A 19,904-nucleotide genomic window follows, 5' to 3' on the forward strand; every position below is an offset into this window, starting at 1 on the left:
CTATATATATATATTCATCTGGCCTTAGAATACTGTTCTCATATTAAGTTCTTGATGCCGTTCACATGAAAGCTGTGATCCTCCTCTGACTCATTTCAGTTACTCTCTCCTAGATGGTCTCCTTGTAATCTATGTGTTACTTCAGTTCTGCTTTATGTGTTACCTGCATTACATTTCAGCTTTTTGTTATGTTACTACAAAAGCACCAGTGGAGGTGCCTTCATTGGTGCTTTTGCACTGAATTTGCATCCATCATTCCTCCACTTTCCATTTAGCCTGTTTATAAAAAAATAAATAAATAAAATAAAATAAAAAATTGCCATATAACACTAATCCCGCAATCTCTACCGGTTTGCTGTAGTGAGAGTCTACTTAGAATTAATCTTTGTAATATTGATAGTTTACATAGAATCACAAGGAAATTTTGTTCGCTTTCACTTGGATAAAGGACAAAACCGAGAATATAACTTCTTGGTATTTTTAATTTATAAGTAGATCATAGACTGGAAGAATGCTATAATTCTGTGTTAATGTCATCAACTCATATGTGTCATGGATTGTGCATGAAAAATAGCATGCTGTTTGTAGATGTATATAATGAATTTGATGGATAGAACTTATGTATGATTGCACTTGAATGGATTTGGAGTTAGATGTCTGGAGAAAGTGCTGCTCAGTGAGAAGTGAAGAGTCATGAAAGCTATAGCTTTTGGTGATGGGGAGAAACTGGAAAGAGTACAAGCATGCTTGAAGCACGTGAGTAAGAGAGAGAGTATTAAAAAAAGTGCCGAATATAATATCAAAATATAGAGCCCAGAAGGCTTCTAGTGAAACCTAATCAAAACACTAATGCAAGTTGACTATACAACATGGACTCTGCAACAAACAGATCTTAGTCTGTTTGTTGCAGAGCCCATGTCTTTTAAGTAGTGCAAGCCATGGCTATTCCTATGACAAAGGCTTACTGTTATAGACTGGTAAAATCTGAAACTTATGTTTCATTTATTTGACTTTGAAGTGTTGATGGGTGTCTAATATCCTCATTTATAATGCTGAATATAGTTTCTCAGGTCCAGAAATTGAGTAGGATAGACAATACAAGTAGGCCCAAGGGAATACTGCAATTTAGAAGCAAATAAGGCATTGGTTAGTTCATTTTGGGCAAAAGTTGGAGGCAGTAGTGAGACTTGGTTGACAGAAGATGATGTAGAATGTAAGCGGTATAGTATTTTAAGAAGGATTATGGGAAAGGATGGTGGAAGAGGTTTGATGATAACAGAATTACAGTCAAATAGGAGTTCAGCAGGAAAGTAGCATTGAGGGAAATATTGCATTTGAAGCTATTATAATAGCTTCAAATGCAATATTTCTGTGAAAGAACAATGCTTGGATTCTCCACAGGGACAATGCTCCAGCCCATGTAAAGCAGTATCTGGCTGATAAGAAGATCCCATGTTGGACCATCCACTTTACTCGCCAGACTTAGCTCCATGCAACTTTTACCTTTTTCCAAAGTTGAAATCTTCATTGAAGGACATCCATTTTCAGCCAGTGGATGAGGTAAAGGAGAAAGTGGCAGCGCTACTGAAGCAGATAACACCTATGACTTGCAGCACTGCTTCCAACAATGGAAAATTTGTATACAATGGTGTATAGATAGAGGAGGGGAGTATGTTGAAGGGGATAACAATTAAGTTGTACATTTGTAATAATAAACCACATTTGTGCAACCAGGATGATTGTCAAATATCATCCTGATTTCCACTCTCTCCAAAGCCTTGTTGGATCTCAGAGTACCAGGCAGCCAAAAAAAGATCAAGATAGAGCATAGGATCTATTTTGTATACCCTACCACAATAAACTTAACAGCATTTTAGCCTGTCATGTGGGATAGAGTCAAAAACAATCCTGGATCCAATTTACATCATCAATTAATGAAACAATAAAATCCAGAGGATGAAAAGTAGATATAGAAATACCAGTTATCTACCTTGGAGCATAATGGATGTATTATTGCTGGTCCCAAAGATATTGCAGACACTTTGGGCAAAATCTTTGCCATGATCTCATCACCAGACTCGTATCTGCCTGAATTTTTAATATTGAAAGAGCAACTAGAGAAAGAGCAATTAAGTTTCTGTACCAGGGGCATACAGCCATACAATAAGCATTTTGTTAAAGAGGAACTCAAAAGAGCCCTTTTGCTATCTCTAGTGGAGTCGGCCCTTATAACATTCATTACGAGATGATAAAACATTTCCATCACCTTCTATGGATCTCCTTGTCATACTCTACAACAGAATTCTTGTAGAAAGGCTTATACGCTGGTTGAACATGATAATCATTACTTAAGGAATTGACTGCGTACACTAGAAACATAAATTAAATCAACTTTAATATATACTTTCCGATATTTCAGCAATGTCACGTTGCCATCTTCATGAGAACTTAAGATAAAGACGTGCATGCAAGTGCTACATAACAGCAAATGAGAAACGAAGTGAGGAAGCTACCGTTTTCCTAAAGTCCTGATGGTGCCCCCTGGCAGGCTATATTAGGTGTTCTTGGCCTTTGGGCTGAAGTTCTGATGTATGTTTCCCAAATTTGGGGCAGTCTCATGCATTCAAATTTGTTGAAGTTTCCCATGTTCCTAAGGGCTGAGTCTGATTCCATGATTAGTCTTTCATATTTGAACTTGCTGTAGTGTATTACTGTGACTTTCTTCCACCTTATTCTGTGGCGAGTATCTAGAGCATGGTCTGCAAGCCCAGAGTGGCTGTACTGGTGAAATCGGATGTAGTCCTTGTGTTCTGATATTCTGATATTTGTTGTCCTGCCTATTTGGCCAAAGTAGGACAATTTACAGCTGCAAGGGACCTGGTATACACCAGGTAGGTCTAGGGGAAGTGATTGGTCTTTAGTGGAGCAGATAAGGGATGCCAATTTTCTAAATGGTCTCTAACTAGTGGTCGTCATGTTTTTTTTTGGATTTTGTTGATTTTTTTTCTGAGGTGCCTCGGATGTAGGGAATAGTGATGGATTTAGAGTAATCTTTTTTGTGAATGGGGGGGGGGGGGGTGTGGATATCTGGTTTTAGTATTTTGGATGGGGGAGGTAGTAGCCATTGGCTGAGAAAGTATTAAGGATGTGATTTTAATTCAGTGGTTAGGGCTTGGTCATTTGAACAGATTAGTTTAGCCCTGTTGAATAGTGTTTTAATAACTCCATATTGTTGTGTGTGTGGGGGGGGGGGGGGGTTGTTGGTGAATGTATCTGCCTGTATGGGTGGGTTTTCTAAAAACTGAGAAAACCAAGGTACCATCAGGTTGGAGGGTGACTAGTGTGTCTAGGAAGGGGAGGCTATTGTTTTCCTCTTTTTCCAGGGTGAACTTGATTCTAGAGTGTTAGGAAGGAGAGGAGTGCATCTGGGCCATGTGGCCAAATAACGAACACATCATCAATGTAGCGAAGCCATATGGTAGGTTTTTGTGGGGCAGAGTTTAAGGCTTTCTCTTCAAAAGTCTCCATAAAGAAGTTGGCCAAGGGTGGGGAAAGTGGCGAACCCATGGCTGTCCCCTCTATCTGTTTGTAGAATTTGTCCTACTTTGGCCAAACAGGCAGGACAACAAATATCAGAATCTCAGAACACAAGGACTACATCCGATTTCACCAGTACATCCACTCTGGGCTTGCAGACCATGCTCTGGATACTTAGGAACATGCCAAACCTCAACAAATTTGGATCCATGAGACTGCCCCAAATTTGGGAAACATACATCAGAAGAACTTCAGCCCAAAGGCCAAGAACACCTAATATAGCCCACCAGGGGACACCATCAGGACTTTAGAAAAATGGTAGCTTCCTCGCTTCGTTTCTCATTTGCTGTTATGTAGTACTTGCTGGCACGTTTCTTTATCTTAAGTTCTCATGAAGATGGCAACGTGATGTTGCTGAAATATCGGAAAGTATATATTAAAGTTGATTTAATTTATATTTCTAGTGTGTGCTGTCAGTTCCTTAAGTAATAATTACATTGGCCAACAAAAAAAAATTTTTTTCTGCTGATTATGATCTGACACTTGTTTTTTGCTAATTTGGGTATGCTGATTTCAAATATCAAACCAATTTTTCTCTATTATCAGGTTTTTTCTCTATGACATTTTCTTTTTGATAGTTTTAAGAAGGTAGTACTATTTAGAGGATCAAAAAAATCGATTTTTTTATATTATTTTCTGAAAGTATGTACTTTTAAAAATCTGTTCCTAACTTTTTATCAAGAAATTCGAAAAATTCCCGAAGATATAGCCTATTATTCAAAGCGGTGCGCAGATCAGAATCAGAGTGCTCACCGCTCTCGCTTGTTAGTAAACGAATAAATGCTTAAGAACCTCCAACGGCACGTACTGGCGCTTTGAATGCGAGAGAGGCCGATAACCGACCTAATACATTTAGGTGATGAAAAGTAGGCGATGACAATTGCCTAAAAGAAATGAATGCTATATGCGTCATAGCAGACAAAGAACGATCGAAATCAGTCAATCGTTAATCGATCGTGAAAGTATGATGAGCGCTTATAACGTTTCAATAAAGTCTCTGGTTTTTTTTGTCTTGTTAATTGCATGTTAGTCGGCAGTGAAGAAAATACATCATGTCTACTACTCGAAAATGTGTCAATAGTATAGATTCTGCTACATTTGTGGCAGCTTTACTGTTCCCAGTCAAAGGACAAATATCACTGATTTCGTTAAGAAAGTGTACTTTTCATACTTTGACATAAAACTTGCAGATCAGGACAATTCGTGGCCTCCAAATAAAGTGTGTAAGTCATGTGTAGAAATTTACGACAGCAGAGCAAGGGAAAATGTCAAAAATTAGCTTTTGGCATTCCAATGATTTGGTGTGAACCGAAAAATCACGTAGATGATTGCTATTTTTGTTTAGTTCAGACTTCTGGTTATAATAAGAAGAAGAAGAAAAAAATTGTGTATCCAAATCTCAACTCAGCAATTCGGCCAGTTGCTCATTCCAAAGAAATAGCCATGCCAATTTATAAAGGACTTCCCTTACTTGAGAACGAGCATGATCAGGATATGCCAGATGTTCTTGAGGAGCAAGACCCGGATGTTGATTTAGACAATGAAAATTTAATTTCTAGTTCTGGACCACAAAGTTTTACTCAAGCGGAATTGAATGATTTAGTAAGAGATTTGGGCCTATCATTGGAATTGTCGGAATTAAAAAGGTTTTGAAGTTATTAAAATATACAGACCATAACTGGATCATCTGTGCGGATCTTAAAATGGTGAACTTTTTACTTGACTTTCAAAGAGGATATACAAAGTTTCCGTGTTTTCTATGCTTCTGGGATAGTCGAGCTAGAAACCAACACTGGAGTCAGAAACATTGGCCTCTTAGAATATCCTTAAATGTTGGAGAATAGAATGTTATAAATCAACCTTTAATCGACAGAGAAAAAATCATTTTTCCACCTCTACACATCAAACTAGGTCTTATGAAGCAGTATGTTAAAGCTTTAGATTTACATGGTGACTGTTTCCAATACATATGTGAAAAATTTCCACGACTTAGCTATGAAAAAATTAAAGCCGGTGTATTTGATGGATCGCAATTTAGAACTTTAATGAGAGACCCAAATTTCATCAACACTATGAACGAAATTGAGAAAGAGGCCTGGACTTCATTTACGATGGTTGTGAATAATTTTCTTGGAAACAAAAAAGCGTGCAATTACAAAGATCTAGTGGAAACAATGCTTGAAAATTTCCAGCGCTTAGGTTGCAACACGAGCATAAAGCTTCATTTCCTATACAGTCATCTTGATAGATTTCCTGAGAATTTAGGTGCTGTAAGCGATGAACAAGGCGAAAGATTTCATCAAGACTTAAAAACTATGGAAGATCGGTACCAACGAAGATGGGATTCTCACATGATGGCCGACTACTGTTGGAGTATTCAAAGGGATTGCCAAAACAGAACACACAGCAGAAATTGCTACAAGCAAAAATTTATTCCCTGAAACTCATGTGTAAGTAAAATTGTTATTTTTTTATAAATATTCTTGTAATTTTTAATGAATATTGTTAAGTAGTTATGTATCTAATTATCAGCCTCTCTCGCATTCAAAGCGCCAGTACGTGCCGTTGCAGGTTCTTACGCATTTATTCGTTTACTAACAAGCGAGAGCGGTGAGCGCTCCGATTCTGATTTGCGCACCGCTTTGAATAATAGGCTATATCTTTGGGAATTTTTCGAATTTCTTGATAAAAAGTTAGGAACAGATTTTTAAAAGTACATACTTTCAGAAAATAATATTAAAAAATCGATTTTTTTGATCCTCTAAATAGTACTGCCTCCTTAAAACTATCAAAAACTTACAAATTAGCAAAAAGAAAATGCCATAGAGAAAAATGGGTTTGATATTTGAAATCAGCGCACCCAAATTAGTAAAAAACAAGTCTCATGTAAAAGTCAGCAAAAATTGTGTTGGACTGTGTTATCATATACAACAGAATATTTAGGGAGTCCAGAAACAATAGTATCTGGACTCTTGGCATAAGTTGATTGTCATTGCTATCCCAAATCAGACAAGGATCCAGCCCAGGCCAACAATTATCATTCCATTGCTCTGACTAGTTTATAAGGTCTTGGGGAAAAAATGGTAAATGCTAGGCTTCTCTACAAATTTCTTTACAACATGCAATTCAGCTTTCATAAGACACCAGTCAACCTATGACTATTTGGTCCCTTTAGAAATATGTATATGAGATGCTTTTCTGAAATGAGAACATGTAGTATCTGTTCTTTGACATGGAGAAAGCCTATGACACAGCCAGGAGATATGGCATATTAAAGGAGCTGTTTAATCTTGGTCTGAGTTGGTAGCAGGTTATTCTCAGCAGTATCATTAAGAAGCTCCTTGGGGCTCTATCTTAAGCGTTGATCCTCTTCGCTATTAAAATGAACTCAATTACTGAACAGCTTCCTCCCACAGTAGGCAATTGCATTTATGCGGTTGAGTTCACAATTTACTGTCACTCTTCTTGCAGCATGAGTTCATTGAAAGACAACTTCAACAAGCAATCGATCATGTCTCGTCATGGGCTCTTTTTCACGTGTTCAGGTTTTTTGTTTCTGCTGGAAACAATCTCTCTCTATCCCAATCCTGATTTAAGAATGGAACTAACCGTTATCCCTGTGGTTCCAGAGGCCAAGTTTTTGGGACTCATCTTTGATAGATAGCTAACTTTCTTTATACACATTTGTTATCTTTGGGATAAGTGCAAAAAAAATTGAACATTCTTTGCACTCTATCCTCTATCCTTATTGATGTTCGTTGGTCCGCATTTATTGGGCACTTGTACATTCAAAGCCTGATTATAGGTCCCAGGTTTACAAGAGAATTTCTTCAGAGAATTACTCCAGCTTTCTGCAAGAGAGAACATGCTCCAGTGGTTAGATCCAGTCCATCATCAGGGTATCCAGTTAGCTATTGGTGCTTTTTTTCACATCACCCATTCAAAGCCTTTATGTTGAATCAAATGAATCTCCTTTTGGATATCTCCTCTATCCGAAAATATGTGTTCTTAATTATGCCCTAAAAATAAAGTCCCTTCCCGATCACCCTACACAGACTAGTCTCTTTTCTCTACATTGGAAAGTTCTGTATCTCACACGTCAGATGCCATCCATCCTTTAGATATGCATGTTAAAGAGGCTATGGAAGCTATTGAAATGAGCACTGAAAACATTACCTGCATCAAACGAAACAGCATTCCTGCATGGCAGACTTGCATTCCATCCTACAGCCTCTCACTTTGTCAACTGCAGAAGTCTTATACAACCTCATCCATCTACCTTCAGTAGCTCAGTGCACACAGAACAGCCCACTCTGATTTTTTTTGTCGATCTATACTCATGGTTCAAGATCAGAGATCTCTGTTGACTGTGCTGCTGTGTTCCCTAACATTACAGTCTCTAATCAGATCCTACAAGATTGCAATAACAATACATCAGAATTGCATGCGATTTGCTTGCCCTGGGTCACATGAAAGAAAACTCCTACCAGAAGCTTATAATTTATAGAGACTCTTCGAGTTCTTTACAGGCTATCACCTCTCTGGTGTGGAATCCACAAACAGTACATGAAGTGCTTCAACTCTTGCTCAAAATAAAGACCTTTAATTTTGGTGTTTTGGTCGTGTTGGATTCCCAGCCACATTATAATTAAGGGAAATGACATCGCAGATGCAGCTGCTAGGTTGGTTCATACTTTCTCTACATACTGTTTGACAGTTCCTTATAACTACACACAGGTTATAAATCAAAGTTAATTGCACAATGGCAATACTCATGGTAGGAAGCACTGATGAACTAATTACATGAGATTAAGCACTGTCAGTCTAGTCAATGTAGGAACAAAAGAGAGGAAGTTGTTCTTGCTAGTTTCTATATAGCTCACAGCCATCTCACACATTCTTATTTACTGATGGCCCACCTATGTGTGGGAAATGCAACACCCATCTTACCATTAGTCATGTTCTAGTGGAATGCGGGCACTTCACAAAAGAAAGAAATTACATTTTTACTTATCTGGCCAATCCCTATACACTCAGCTAGATTTCACAAGATTTTTTAAAAAACATTAATTTATTCAAAGACATCTGATTACGATTTGTATATTATGTAGATACTGCATTGTAAATATTAAACTTTGTACATACATCTTATTTACTCATTTATGTTTTAATAACTTTGTAAATATATTTTGTACTGTCCACTGTTTTATCTCCTGGTAACTATTTATTTACTTTGCTGTCCTTATGCCACAAAACCTTAAATAATCAATCAATCAATCTCAGATGGTATAACTGATTTTCCTTACCTGGTGTGAGACCAGTATCCTGTTTATTGGATACCTGAAAGTGGCTTGAAAAAGTTTGGTTTCTGAAGTGACATACTTCACACGTTGGTATCATAGGTGGATGATTAGAAATTGTGAAAATTATCTCACACATAAAAAAAAAAAAAAAAGACCAACATCATGATAACATTGAACCAAATAATTTTGTCATTTAATTCCAAATAACTCATACTTCATAACATAAGTCTAATTCTTGTGTAAAGTCAGTTTTTATAGAAGCAATTACAGTTGATTCTTACTATAATAAACTTGCAGGTTCTCCACTATAACATACAAGAGTATGTTATAGTGGAGAGTTTGTTATAATGAATTTCCTGTAAAATAACATTTTGATCTTAGAGATTTGTTTGGGAACTTTTAATATATTTTTATAGAGAATGGGTTTGCTATAATTGTGTGTTATAGTAAGTCAGTATAATTCTAAATATTATAAATAACACAAAAATGTAAAACATTATAAATAATTTCATAAAAAATGGATGAATATCTGGTAATTTTGATTCAAATAGGGATTGGTAGCTAATAATATATTGCAGATTAACTTTAATAAAAACTATTTAGAGGTAGGCAGTTCTACAGTTATTAAGTTACCTATAAAATATTCATGTTTGTTATATTGGCTCTGTAGCATAATTTAAATTCACTATAAATCATGGAACCAATACATATATATAAAGAAACAATAGAGGCTTCTGTTTTCATAAATCTGATGTTACACAGACTGACATTTTGAAGTGGATTAGTCAGTCATTTATTAGTGCTGACAGAATTGAATTTCACTATCCATATCCTTGAAATTTTAGGCAGTCATTCTTGTTGAAGTTTGATATACCATGGTCTGCAGCTATGTGAATCATCTTTCATTCCAATAACGGATGTGAAAGAATACCTCTTACTTTGATCTTTACAAAGGAGGTATTGTTTCACATCAGTTGATTGGTAAGCACCGTGTGCTCCAATGGAACAGATTTATTGTCATTAAGTAATCTAATGTAATTCTGATTGCTGTATAATTTTGTGTTGTAAAACATATTCATATATGCACTCATTGCTAAAGTTAGATAAATTGTTATTTTTCTCTTTCATAGGTGCAGTTAACATTTACTTCTGAAGCCTTACAATCTATTGCTCGCTTAGCAATGGAAAGAAAAACAGGTGCAAGAGGCTTAAGAGCTATTATGGTAAACATCTTTCAACTCTTAATTTATCTTCATTAAATTGAAGATTACTAATTATGAAATTTTTAAAAAGGGAGTTCATATACTATGCGATATCACATTGCATCATATTCCATTGTATCTTCATTCCATTCATAATGCATATTTATAATTGTATTCAGTGATATCATTAGCACTGGCACATGTGCATTTACAAAGTGTTTTCATGCCTCAGGATCCTCTGTAACCAGTGCCTTAAACACCAATCCTTGCCATTCTCAAGTGGTCTGAAGATAACCTGATGCATTTTAATGCCACCAAAATGCAATCCTGTCTCATTTCACAGAAGAAAGACCATGTTTCATGCTTATTTTTTTACAGTATTCTGCTTACTAGCCAGGATCAGTTTTAGTCTTTCACATCCAGCCTATCCTGGCAAACACATCACATCATATCCATAGCCTTTTCAGTCTCCAAAAAGCAGGACATTCTTTTTCATTCTTAACAGTACTTCTCTCATGCTCTCAACTTTTGACACTATAAACCTCAGGTCCATCTGACCTTAGAATATTGTTCTTATATTGTAGGTGGTGAACCTGTACCTTTCTCAGAATGTCACAACTGCTCTCACACTGAATCCCTCCAGTTGCTTTCCCATAGGTTCTGTTGCTGTATTGTCTTTTCTATAAGTATTTCCAATGATGCAGCTCCATTGAACTGGCCACTACCATCTCTTCACTTTCCATAAATCATATGCAAGCAGCTGCTGGTCAACACCATATACAGTTCAGCTCCAAACTTATCAAACCAAAAAAAGACCCAAGAGAAGAAAAGCAAAGAAAAAGAGGAAGAATGAAAAGGGCCAGTACCATCACTGGGAGGTCCTCTACACCAGTGGTCTTCAAAGTGGGGTACGTGAGTCGATATGTGGGGGGTACGTCAAAAAAAGTTTTATATTGATAGGAAAAAATTAAGTAATTAATTAAAGATAAAGAATATTACTTTCTTTCATCAATTAAACATATATCTAATATAGACAAAGACGTTATAAAGATCCTGTAAACTTAAATTTGCGAGTAGTGCACATTGGGCGACTTTGCACACATAATTGTCCATGGCAAAGCTGTCATATTTTTTAAAACTATGGAGTAAATCTCCTACTTCTTATCTTTGCCATTGTTTGTAGAGCATCCTAGTGTTGACAAGCCCAACTAGAGAAGGAAAATTGCTTAGTTATCCTGTTATCTACAGATGACACCACAGTTGTATTAATTATTTGACTATTAGTAGTGAGATTAACGATTTTTTTTTAGTATATATTGTTTCTGTGCAATTCCAACGCCTTTTTGTGCTTACTTTTACGTCATCATCATCATCAAATTCCTGACACGTACCCTCAAGGGGTGTACAGGATATGATAGTACTATATGAAAAATTTACATCATTACTAACTTCCTATCTACAATTTTCCTGCAAATTACTCTGTCACTTGTCAAGACTCCAACATTATCAGATCTTATATTTCTATCGTCTAAGGCACTTTGTACTGTATCAATCCACCTATATCTTGGTCTTCCTCTGGGTCGTTTTCCTGCCAACCTGGCAGAGAACACTTGTTTTGCTAATCTTTCCTCGCCCATTCTATTCAAGTGACCATACCACCTGAGATTAGCTCTGCTAACGCATTCCTGGATGCTGACAATGTCAAGTTCTTTCTTAATATCCTCATTTTTAATATGATATTGCCATTGATGCCATCTATTCATGCCTCTAATCTTTCTCAGGACTCATATCTGCAGTCTGTAGTCTTTGGTCAAGTGTTTTATTTCTGACCCAGCTCTTAGATCCATAAGTTAAAACTGGTTTGAACACTGTCTTGTATACAGCTAATTTAGTGTTCTGACTAATTTCTTTCTTATTCCATATGAATTTATTCAATTGACTACCCACCATACCAGCTTTGCTGATTCTGTTGTCTATTTCTATATTTAATTTACCATCTTCAGTAAAAATCATGCCTAAGTAGCTGAAATGTTTTACTTGTTCCACAGGTTCTCCATTCACAACACAGTTGACATTTTCAATGATTCTGCCTATTTTCATTGTCTTTGTCTTTTTATTGCTGACCTTCATACCATATCTATTACAACAGCTATTCAATTTAGTCAGAGAATCTTGCAGACTTGTAGCGGATTTATTTAGAAGTATGACATCATCCGCATAAAGCAAAGAGCTGACATTAACATCTCCAATTTTGATATAATGTTTAATACCACTTTCCTTCATAATGTGATCCATATAGATAATGAATAACAGAGGGGTTAATGTACATCCTTGTCTCACACCAGATTTAACATTAAACCATCTTCCTGTACTTCCTTCAATTCTAACTGCTGACTCACAACTCAAATAAAGAATAAGTATTGCTTGATATAATGCCCCATTGACACCATATAACTGCAGCGTATTGAATAGCTTCTCTCTTGGCACCTTGTCATATGCCTTTTCCAGATCGACAAAACTTAAATACAGATCTTTGTTATATTATCATGCTTTCTCAACTATTTATCATAAAGTGAAGATCTGATCATGACAGCCTCTATTTGGCCTGAATCCAGCTTGTTCTTCACCAAGCTTTTCTTCCACAATTCTTCTCAACCGTTTCTCAAGTATACTGGCATAAATCTTGCCAGATACACTCAGTAGGGAAATACCTCTGTAATTGTCACATTCAGTTTTATTTCCCTTTTTATATATGGGTACTATTACAGCTCTACTCCAATCATTGGGAATTCGTCCCTCTGTCCAGGCTTTCTCAGTAGGGAAATACCTCTGTAATTGTCACATTCAGTTTTATTTCCCTTTTTATATATGGGTACTATTACAGCTCTACTCCAATCATTGGGAATTCGTCCCTCTGTCCAGGCTTTCTGAACTATGCAGTGCAGCCACTGTAAGACTTATACCACCATACTTCAGCATTTCTGGTCGAATATCATCTATTCCTGCTGCCTTTCCACATTTCAAGCTTTTGATGGCTTTTTCTACTTCAAGTATGGATATGTATTCCTGTTGAGTGTTTTTTACGAATTCTGTCATCACTGCTTGTTTCATTTAGCAATTCCTCAAAGTAATTATTCCATATACTTCAAGGATATCTTTTTCTCCAGCTTTCATGCACCTTTTACAGCACTCTTTCCTCCATTCTTAAGCTTCTTCAACAACCTCCAGAATATTTTGCCACCTTCTTGATATTTATTTTCTATGTTCTTGCCAAAGTCCTTCCATGACTTTTGTTTAGCTAGTTTTACACAGTGTTTAACTTTCTTACATTTGTCTCTGTATTCTCTAAGAGCACAAGCTGATTTATTTTCCAGGAACTTTTGATATGATTTCTTCTTTTCCTTCACTGCCTCTTTAACTTCCTGTGTCCACTATGGAGTTCCGATTTTTCTATCCTTGCACACACCCTCACCACATGCCTCTCTGGCTGAATCAGGGTTTTCTTTAAGGCGGCTTGCCACTGAATCTCCAAGGTTTGGTTCCTGTTCTGAAACTCTTTCATTTTTTCCTCGATAATCTTTCCTTATCAATCTCAGTTATACAGCTTTGACCTTTAAGCACCCCTTACTTTTATGTTTAAACTAGAAATAGTGAATTAATATCATCAAAATTGCTTACATTTTTTAAAAGTGTTTGATATTATCAATAGTAAATGAATTAAATTTAAATTTTACAAATTAACCCTCACAAAATGGATAAATGGTTAAAAAAATTTTCTCCAAAGAAACCGCAAATTGAAGATAATTATGATAGTTCTTCTACATCAGACGAACAACGAGGAAAAGATAGGATTGATTCTTCTATCCAAACAAATTCGTTATCAGTCAAATTAAGTGATAAAAACATTAATCTGAAACTTAACAAAACCTTGCCCAACAAAGTTCGAAATTATCAAGAAGACTACTTGAAATGGAGATTTACATCGACGATAGTCAACAACGAACCTCATCCTACATGTGTATTGTGTCATGAGATGCTATGTAATGGAAGTATGAAACCATCATTATTAGTAAGACACTTTTTAAAAAACTAAACATCCTGAACATGAACACAAGTCTTTACAATTCTTTGAACGATGTTTGAAGACATGTAATTCTCAATCCAACAACTTAAAAAAATTCACTAAAATTAATGATAAATATTTGGAGGCATCTCTTGAGGTTGCATTCTTAATTGCAAAAGACCAAAAGCCACACACCATTGGGGAAACATTTGTACTCCCAACCGCCATAAAAATGGTAGAAATAATCCATGGAAAAGAATATGCAGGTAAACTAAAATGTATTCCCTTATCAGCAAATACTATTGGTAGACGTATAGAAATCATTGCGGATAATTTAAAATAGCAACTATTAAAACAAATGACTCAGTGTGGGAAATTTGCTATACAGCTTGATGAAAGCACAGATGTTGCCAACATGTCTCAGTTATTGGTATCATTTACTAGATATTATTTTAATAATGACTTACACGAAGAACTACTTTTTTGTGAGGCACTTCAGGAAAGATGTACAGGGGAAGATATCTTCTCAACAGTAAATAACTTCTTTGTTAAAAACAATATTTTGTGGAAAAACTGTTTAAGCATAACTAGCGATGGAGCAGCTGCTTTAATTGGTACAAAGAAAGGATTCAAAGGAGAAGTAACCAAAATAACACATGTCAAATTCATTCATTGTATTATCCACAGGCAAGCTATTGCGGCATAAAAAATGCAGCCTGATATACACAAAATACTGCAGGATGTTATCAGTATAGTTAATTTTATAAAGACGAGGCTTTTGAATAATAAAATATACAGTACTATGTCAAGAGATGGGCAGTGTCAACGAAAATCTTCTATACCACACAGAGGTTCGTTGGTTATCTCGAGGAAAAGTATTAATATTATACTGCCTAGCTGATATTTTTGAAAAAGTAAACATGCTTAATTTGTCTCTTCATGGAAAAGGTAACATTTTAACAATGAATGAGAAAATAACTGCATTTCGAAAGAAAATGATGCTGTGGAGAGAGAAATTTGAAAAGGGATGTTTAGAAATGTTTCCATCTTTATCTGATTTCGTTACAGAAAATGATGTAAATGTAAAACAAACAAAAAGTCTAATATCTGCACATTTAAAAAGTTTCGAGACATATTTTTGTGACTTATTCACAGATCTTCCTGGCGAAGAATTTCAATGGATTTTATACCCATTTGCAGAAAATGTAAAAATTTACCACCTTCCAATTATTTTTCAAGAGAAATTAATTGACATTAGATACAACACAACTTTGAAAAACGAATTTCAACAGAAATCTCTTCACACTTGATGGATGGGACTGAAGTCCAAGTATAGCAATTTAGTGAACACAGCAAATGATGCACTCCTACCTTTTGGTTCTACTTATTTATGTGAGGTATCATTTTTTGCAATGACAAAATATCGAAATAAATTAAACTTGGAACCAGACCTTTGTATCGCAGTATCAGAAGCCATCAAACCAGAATTTCAAAAAATTATGAAAGAAATGCAAGGCCATTGTTCACATTAAATATTGTAATAAATATGTTTGTAAGCTGTTAATAATAAAAATAATGTGTAAAAATATCTAGCTTTTTTAATTATTATATGATGATACAAGGCATATTTCCTCTTTATAATACTTATTACAATAGATTTTTGCTCAATCAATTGGGGGCATGCGCTATTTATTTTTTCTGTCTTTGGGGGGGGGGGGTACGCGATCGAAAAAGTTTAGAGACCACTGCTCTACACCACAAGCAGGTGGGGACCTCCCCTTGAAAAATGATCACTCGCTAATTCAACTGTTTGGTTTGTTTCAGTTACCTTTCCACCATGAGCACTTTATTAAGTCATTTTTTCTTAGTCTTTTCTCCTTGCCACATAGCAAAATAACTTTCTAGGATTTCTTTTGGCTTCATCAGCTAGTTTTCTCTCACAGTAAGTTTTGGCCTTCTTTACCATACAAGTCACCCTTGCCTGTATCTTGTATTGTTCATGGACATGTTGAAACATTGTTCATGGACATCTTTTCTTTATACTCTTTCCACACCTTTCTTTGTCTGTAACTCTTTAATGATGCTATATTCCTCTGGCAATCTCCCAAGTCATGACTATAAAATCACTTTACTGGTAAGTTTCTTGATGCTATGACCTGATCCAGCACTTTCAAGCCTCATGTCTCCTCCATTACATGATGAAATTTATATCATTCCATGATATAAATTTTATTTAATTCCCTCCCTGAGACCATTCCTTCTAATCTATGTCTCCATAGTTAAAATCTGTCATAATAAATACTCATCCTGCACTCATCATGTTAATTTCCAATGCATCTCATTTATACTCTCTTTTATATCCCCTGGATATAAAAGTGAAACCAGTTATATATTTCATCCTTTTGGCCTCTATCTCACACCAGATAGTCTGAAATAAACTGCTCTCTGGATTCCTCTCCTTCTGATGTACTTCTACTCTTTTTGGCTTAGGTTCTTCTGCTATCATTAGCAACCCTTCCACCCCATCCTGATCTCTCTGAAGATCTATATCCTTTGCATTCTATTCCGATGACTATATCCTCCTTGGGTAACCAAGTCTCACTAATGCCTATAACGTTTTGGCCAATCATTACTGGAACCTCTTTGTCCTGATTCTGAATACTTCTGGCATTAGTATACATATGGGGGTTGTTTGAAAAGTTTGGTAAATTTTTGGTAAATAGACGGCAATTTGTTCATTCATACCAGTGTGGCACGTATCATCTTTTTCATGACCCCCTAGCAAAATTTTAGCCACATGCGACGCAAAGTTCTAGTTTGACAAACATTTAAAATGACTGTGTTCGCTTCTTTCATAAAAATGAAGAAAAATGAGTTTTGTGCAGTGATAAAACACCTTTATTTGAAGAAGTGGACGGCCGTGCAGATCAAAGCTGAGTTAGATGCAGTTCATGGGGACTCTGCATCAGCATTAAAGACTATTTATTTTTGGATAAATGAGCGTGAACATAGTTGTAAGTCCATCGAAGATGAAACATGCTCCGGACGCCCAACTGAGGTCACTACGAAGGAAATGATTGACAAAATCCATGATATCGTTATGGAAGACTGCCGAGTGAAAGTGCATGAGATTGTAGGCATCTCAACTGAACGGGTGTATAATAACCTGCATGAAAAATTGCACATGAAAAAGCTGTGTGCATGATGGGTGCCACGATTGTTGACTGTTGATCAAAAATGTGTGCAAAAAGACATATCAGTGCAGTGTTTGGCGATGTTTAATTGCAGTTTGCAGGATTTTTTGTATCGATTCGTAACTGTAGACGAAACTTGGATCCACCACTACACACAAGTCCAAGCAGCAGTCAAAACAGTGGACAATGCCCGGTGAAAGAGCACTGAAAAAAAAAAAAAAAAGCAAAGACAGTTTTGTCAACTGGAAAGGTGATGGCCACTGTTTCCTGGAATTCCTAAGGAATTATGATGATAGATTATTTGGAAAAGGATAAGACAATAATAGGAGTCTATTATACATCATTGTTGAACTGTTTAAAAGAAGAGAAAAAAGAAAAAAGTTCTTGCCTCACAAGAACTTTTTCTGTGTGCCGTTCTTGTGCTGTTTCATTCAAGACAATGCACCATTTCACACATCGGTCATCACAATGGCAAATTTGCACGAACTGAGGTTCGAATTGGTTCTACATCCACCTTATTCTCTGGACTTGGCTCAGTGGAAGAAAATTTTCTTCAAACGAAGATGTCATTAAGGCTCTCAATGACTATTTTGCACAATTTTACAAATCCTACTTTTAGATGGGATGAAAAAAATTGGAAACTCCCTGGACCAAATGTGTAGACCTCAATGGAGACTATGTTGAGAAATAAAGGTAATTTTTTCCAAAAAAAAAAAAAAAAAAACGTGTTCAACTTTTTTTTTTTTTACCAAACTTTTCAAACAGCCCTGATAAACTGCAACATCCTCTTCATTGTTTCTCATAGTATGCAAACACTAACAATCAGTTTTTAGTGGGAATTGTAATGGGGGAAAGAAAAAGAATTAAAGTTTTAATTTCACTCTCTGTTGTTTGATAAAAAGAAGTTCACAAGAACAATTGGCACTGGTCTTAAAATGTATTTCCCAGTTTTTTTGGTAAAATAAATCTGTAATTTGTAACAACTTCTGTGTAGTACTTTAGTTTTCCTCTATGTAACCCTGTATGAAGCAGTATCTAAATTATGGTCTTCCATAATTGGCAATCACAATGGTAGCAATTGTATTTCATATTTTCCCTGAAGCAAATGTCACCAAATCTTTTCTTTCCATAGTAAGCCAGTGCACAGAGATGTGATAAAGAATGGAGTTTCCTTAGGTGAAAGGTTGGGTGTTACTAATTTGATATATGACTTGAATGCCACGTAGCGCTTACATTCATTAAGCACTCTCACTACTGTCTTAATACTTACTATGCTGAGTCTTGCACATTAGGGAGACATACATTGGAGACATTAAGTATTTTACCTATTTTTGGGGATTATTAGACATTAGATAAAAATGTTTGGCAAAAGCAATTTCAGTGACAGTTTCATCATTTGAACAGATTTCCCTGGCTCTCTGTATTAGTGTTTTTAGAATAATGTATTGTTAGGTTGGATCATAGTATGATTGCTTACATAAATATCTTCTATTTTATTTTATAAATCATAATAGATAATGAACCAAATAAAAGGCATAACTCATGTACAGGGTGTGACAAATTCCCTGAATGTAAGTACTTTTTTGGGATGTATGCAACAGTACTGCATACTGGCACCTTTATTAATAGTGACAAATAGATGAATGATCCTCTGTAATTCTTGCATTCAGTTTTATTTCCCTTTTTATAAATGGGTACTATGAGAACTCTGCTCTAATCCACTTGAATTCGACCCTCTGACCAGGCTTTTTTTGAATTATGCAGTATAGCTGTGAAACTTTTATATCTCCATATTTGAGCATTTCTGGCCAAATTTCATCTATTCCAGCTGCTTTTCCACATTTCAAATTTTTTATCACTTTTTCTACTTGAAGTATGGATATACATTGCTGTTGGGAGTTTTCTACCACTATGCTGACACATCTTGGTTCATCTAGTAGTCTTCAAAGTAATTATTCAGACATCTAGAATATCTTTATCTTCAGTTGTCATGTCACTTTTATCTCTGATTCCCTTTACTTCCATTTCTAAGCTTTTTTAATAGCCTCCAGAATATTTTGCCACCTTCCTGATATTTTATATGCTCTTACCAAAGTTTTTCCATGACTTTTGTTTTTCTTGTTTACATTTTGCCCTGTAGTCTCTAAGAGCACAAGTTGACTTACTTACCAGGAATTTTCAATATGCTTTCTCATGTTCCTTGACCACCTCTTTAACTTCCTGAGTCCACTATGGAGTTCTGATTTTTCTATCCTTACAGACAATTTGGTCTCATGCCTCTCTGGCTGAATCAATCAGATCTTTGCATAGGTAATAGAATTAATAAATAGTTAAGATAGTGGTTTAGAAACTTCGTTATGTTATGTTATGTAGACAGAGTGCATACTATTTAATTACTCCTGAATATTTGCAGCACATTGTAACTCCTGGTACAGTAATCCTGAAGATACTGACAATACATTTAAAAGGTATATAGTGTACTCAGTGTCACTTTATTATTATTTATTTTATTTTATTTTTGTGCTGTATATAATGTTTAAATAAT

The 19,904-nt window shown here is 35.6% G+C and overlaps 1 protein-coding gene across 3 annotated transcripts in view; it reads left to right on the forward strand.

The window, feature by feature from the left end:
* ClpX (Caseinolytic protease chaperone subunit) overlaps positions 1–19,904 on the forward strand; it is a 201,486-nt gene that overhangs the window by 176,911 nt on the left and 4,671 nt on the right. For all 3 annotated transcript variants that reach the window (XM_090406130.1, XM_090406128.1, XM_090406129.1), the window contains one exon: positions 10,031–10,123. In XM_090406130.1, the coding sequence (XP_090262256.1) occupies positions 10,031–10,123 (93 nt within the window). The remainder of the gene's footprint in view (positions 1–10,030; positions 10,124–19,904) is intronic.

The sequence above is a fragment of the Typopeltis vanoorti genome, chromosome 16 (genome assembly GCF_054136105.1).
Source record: "Typopeltis vanoorti isolate ZY-2024b chromosome 16, IOZ_Tvanoo_1.0, whole genome shotgun sequence".
NCBI lineage: Eukaryota > Metazoa > Arthropoda > Arachnida > Uropygi > Thelyphonidae > Typopeltis > Typopeltis vanoorti.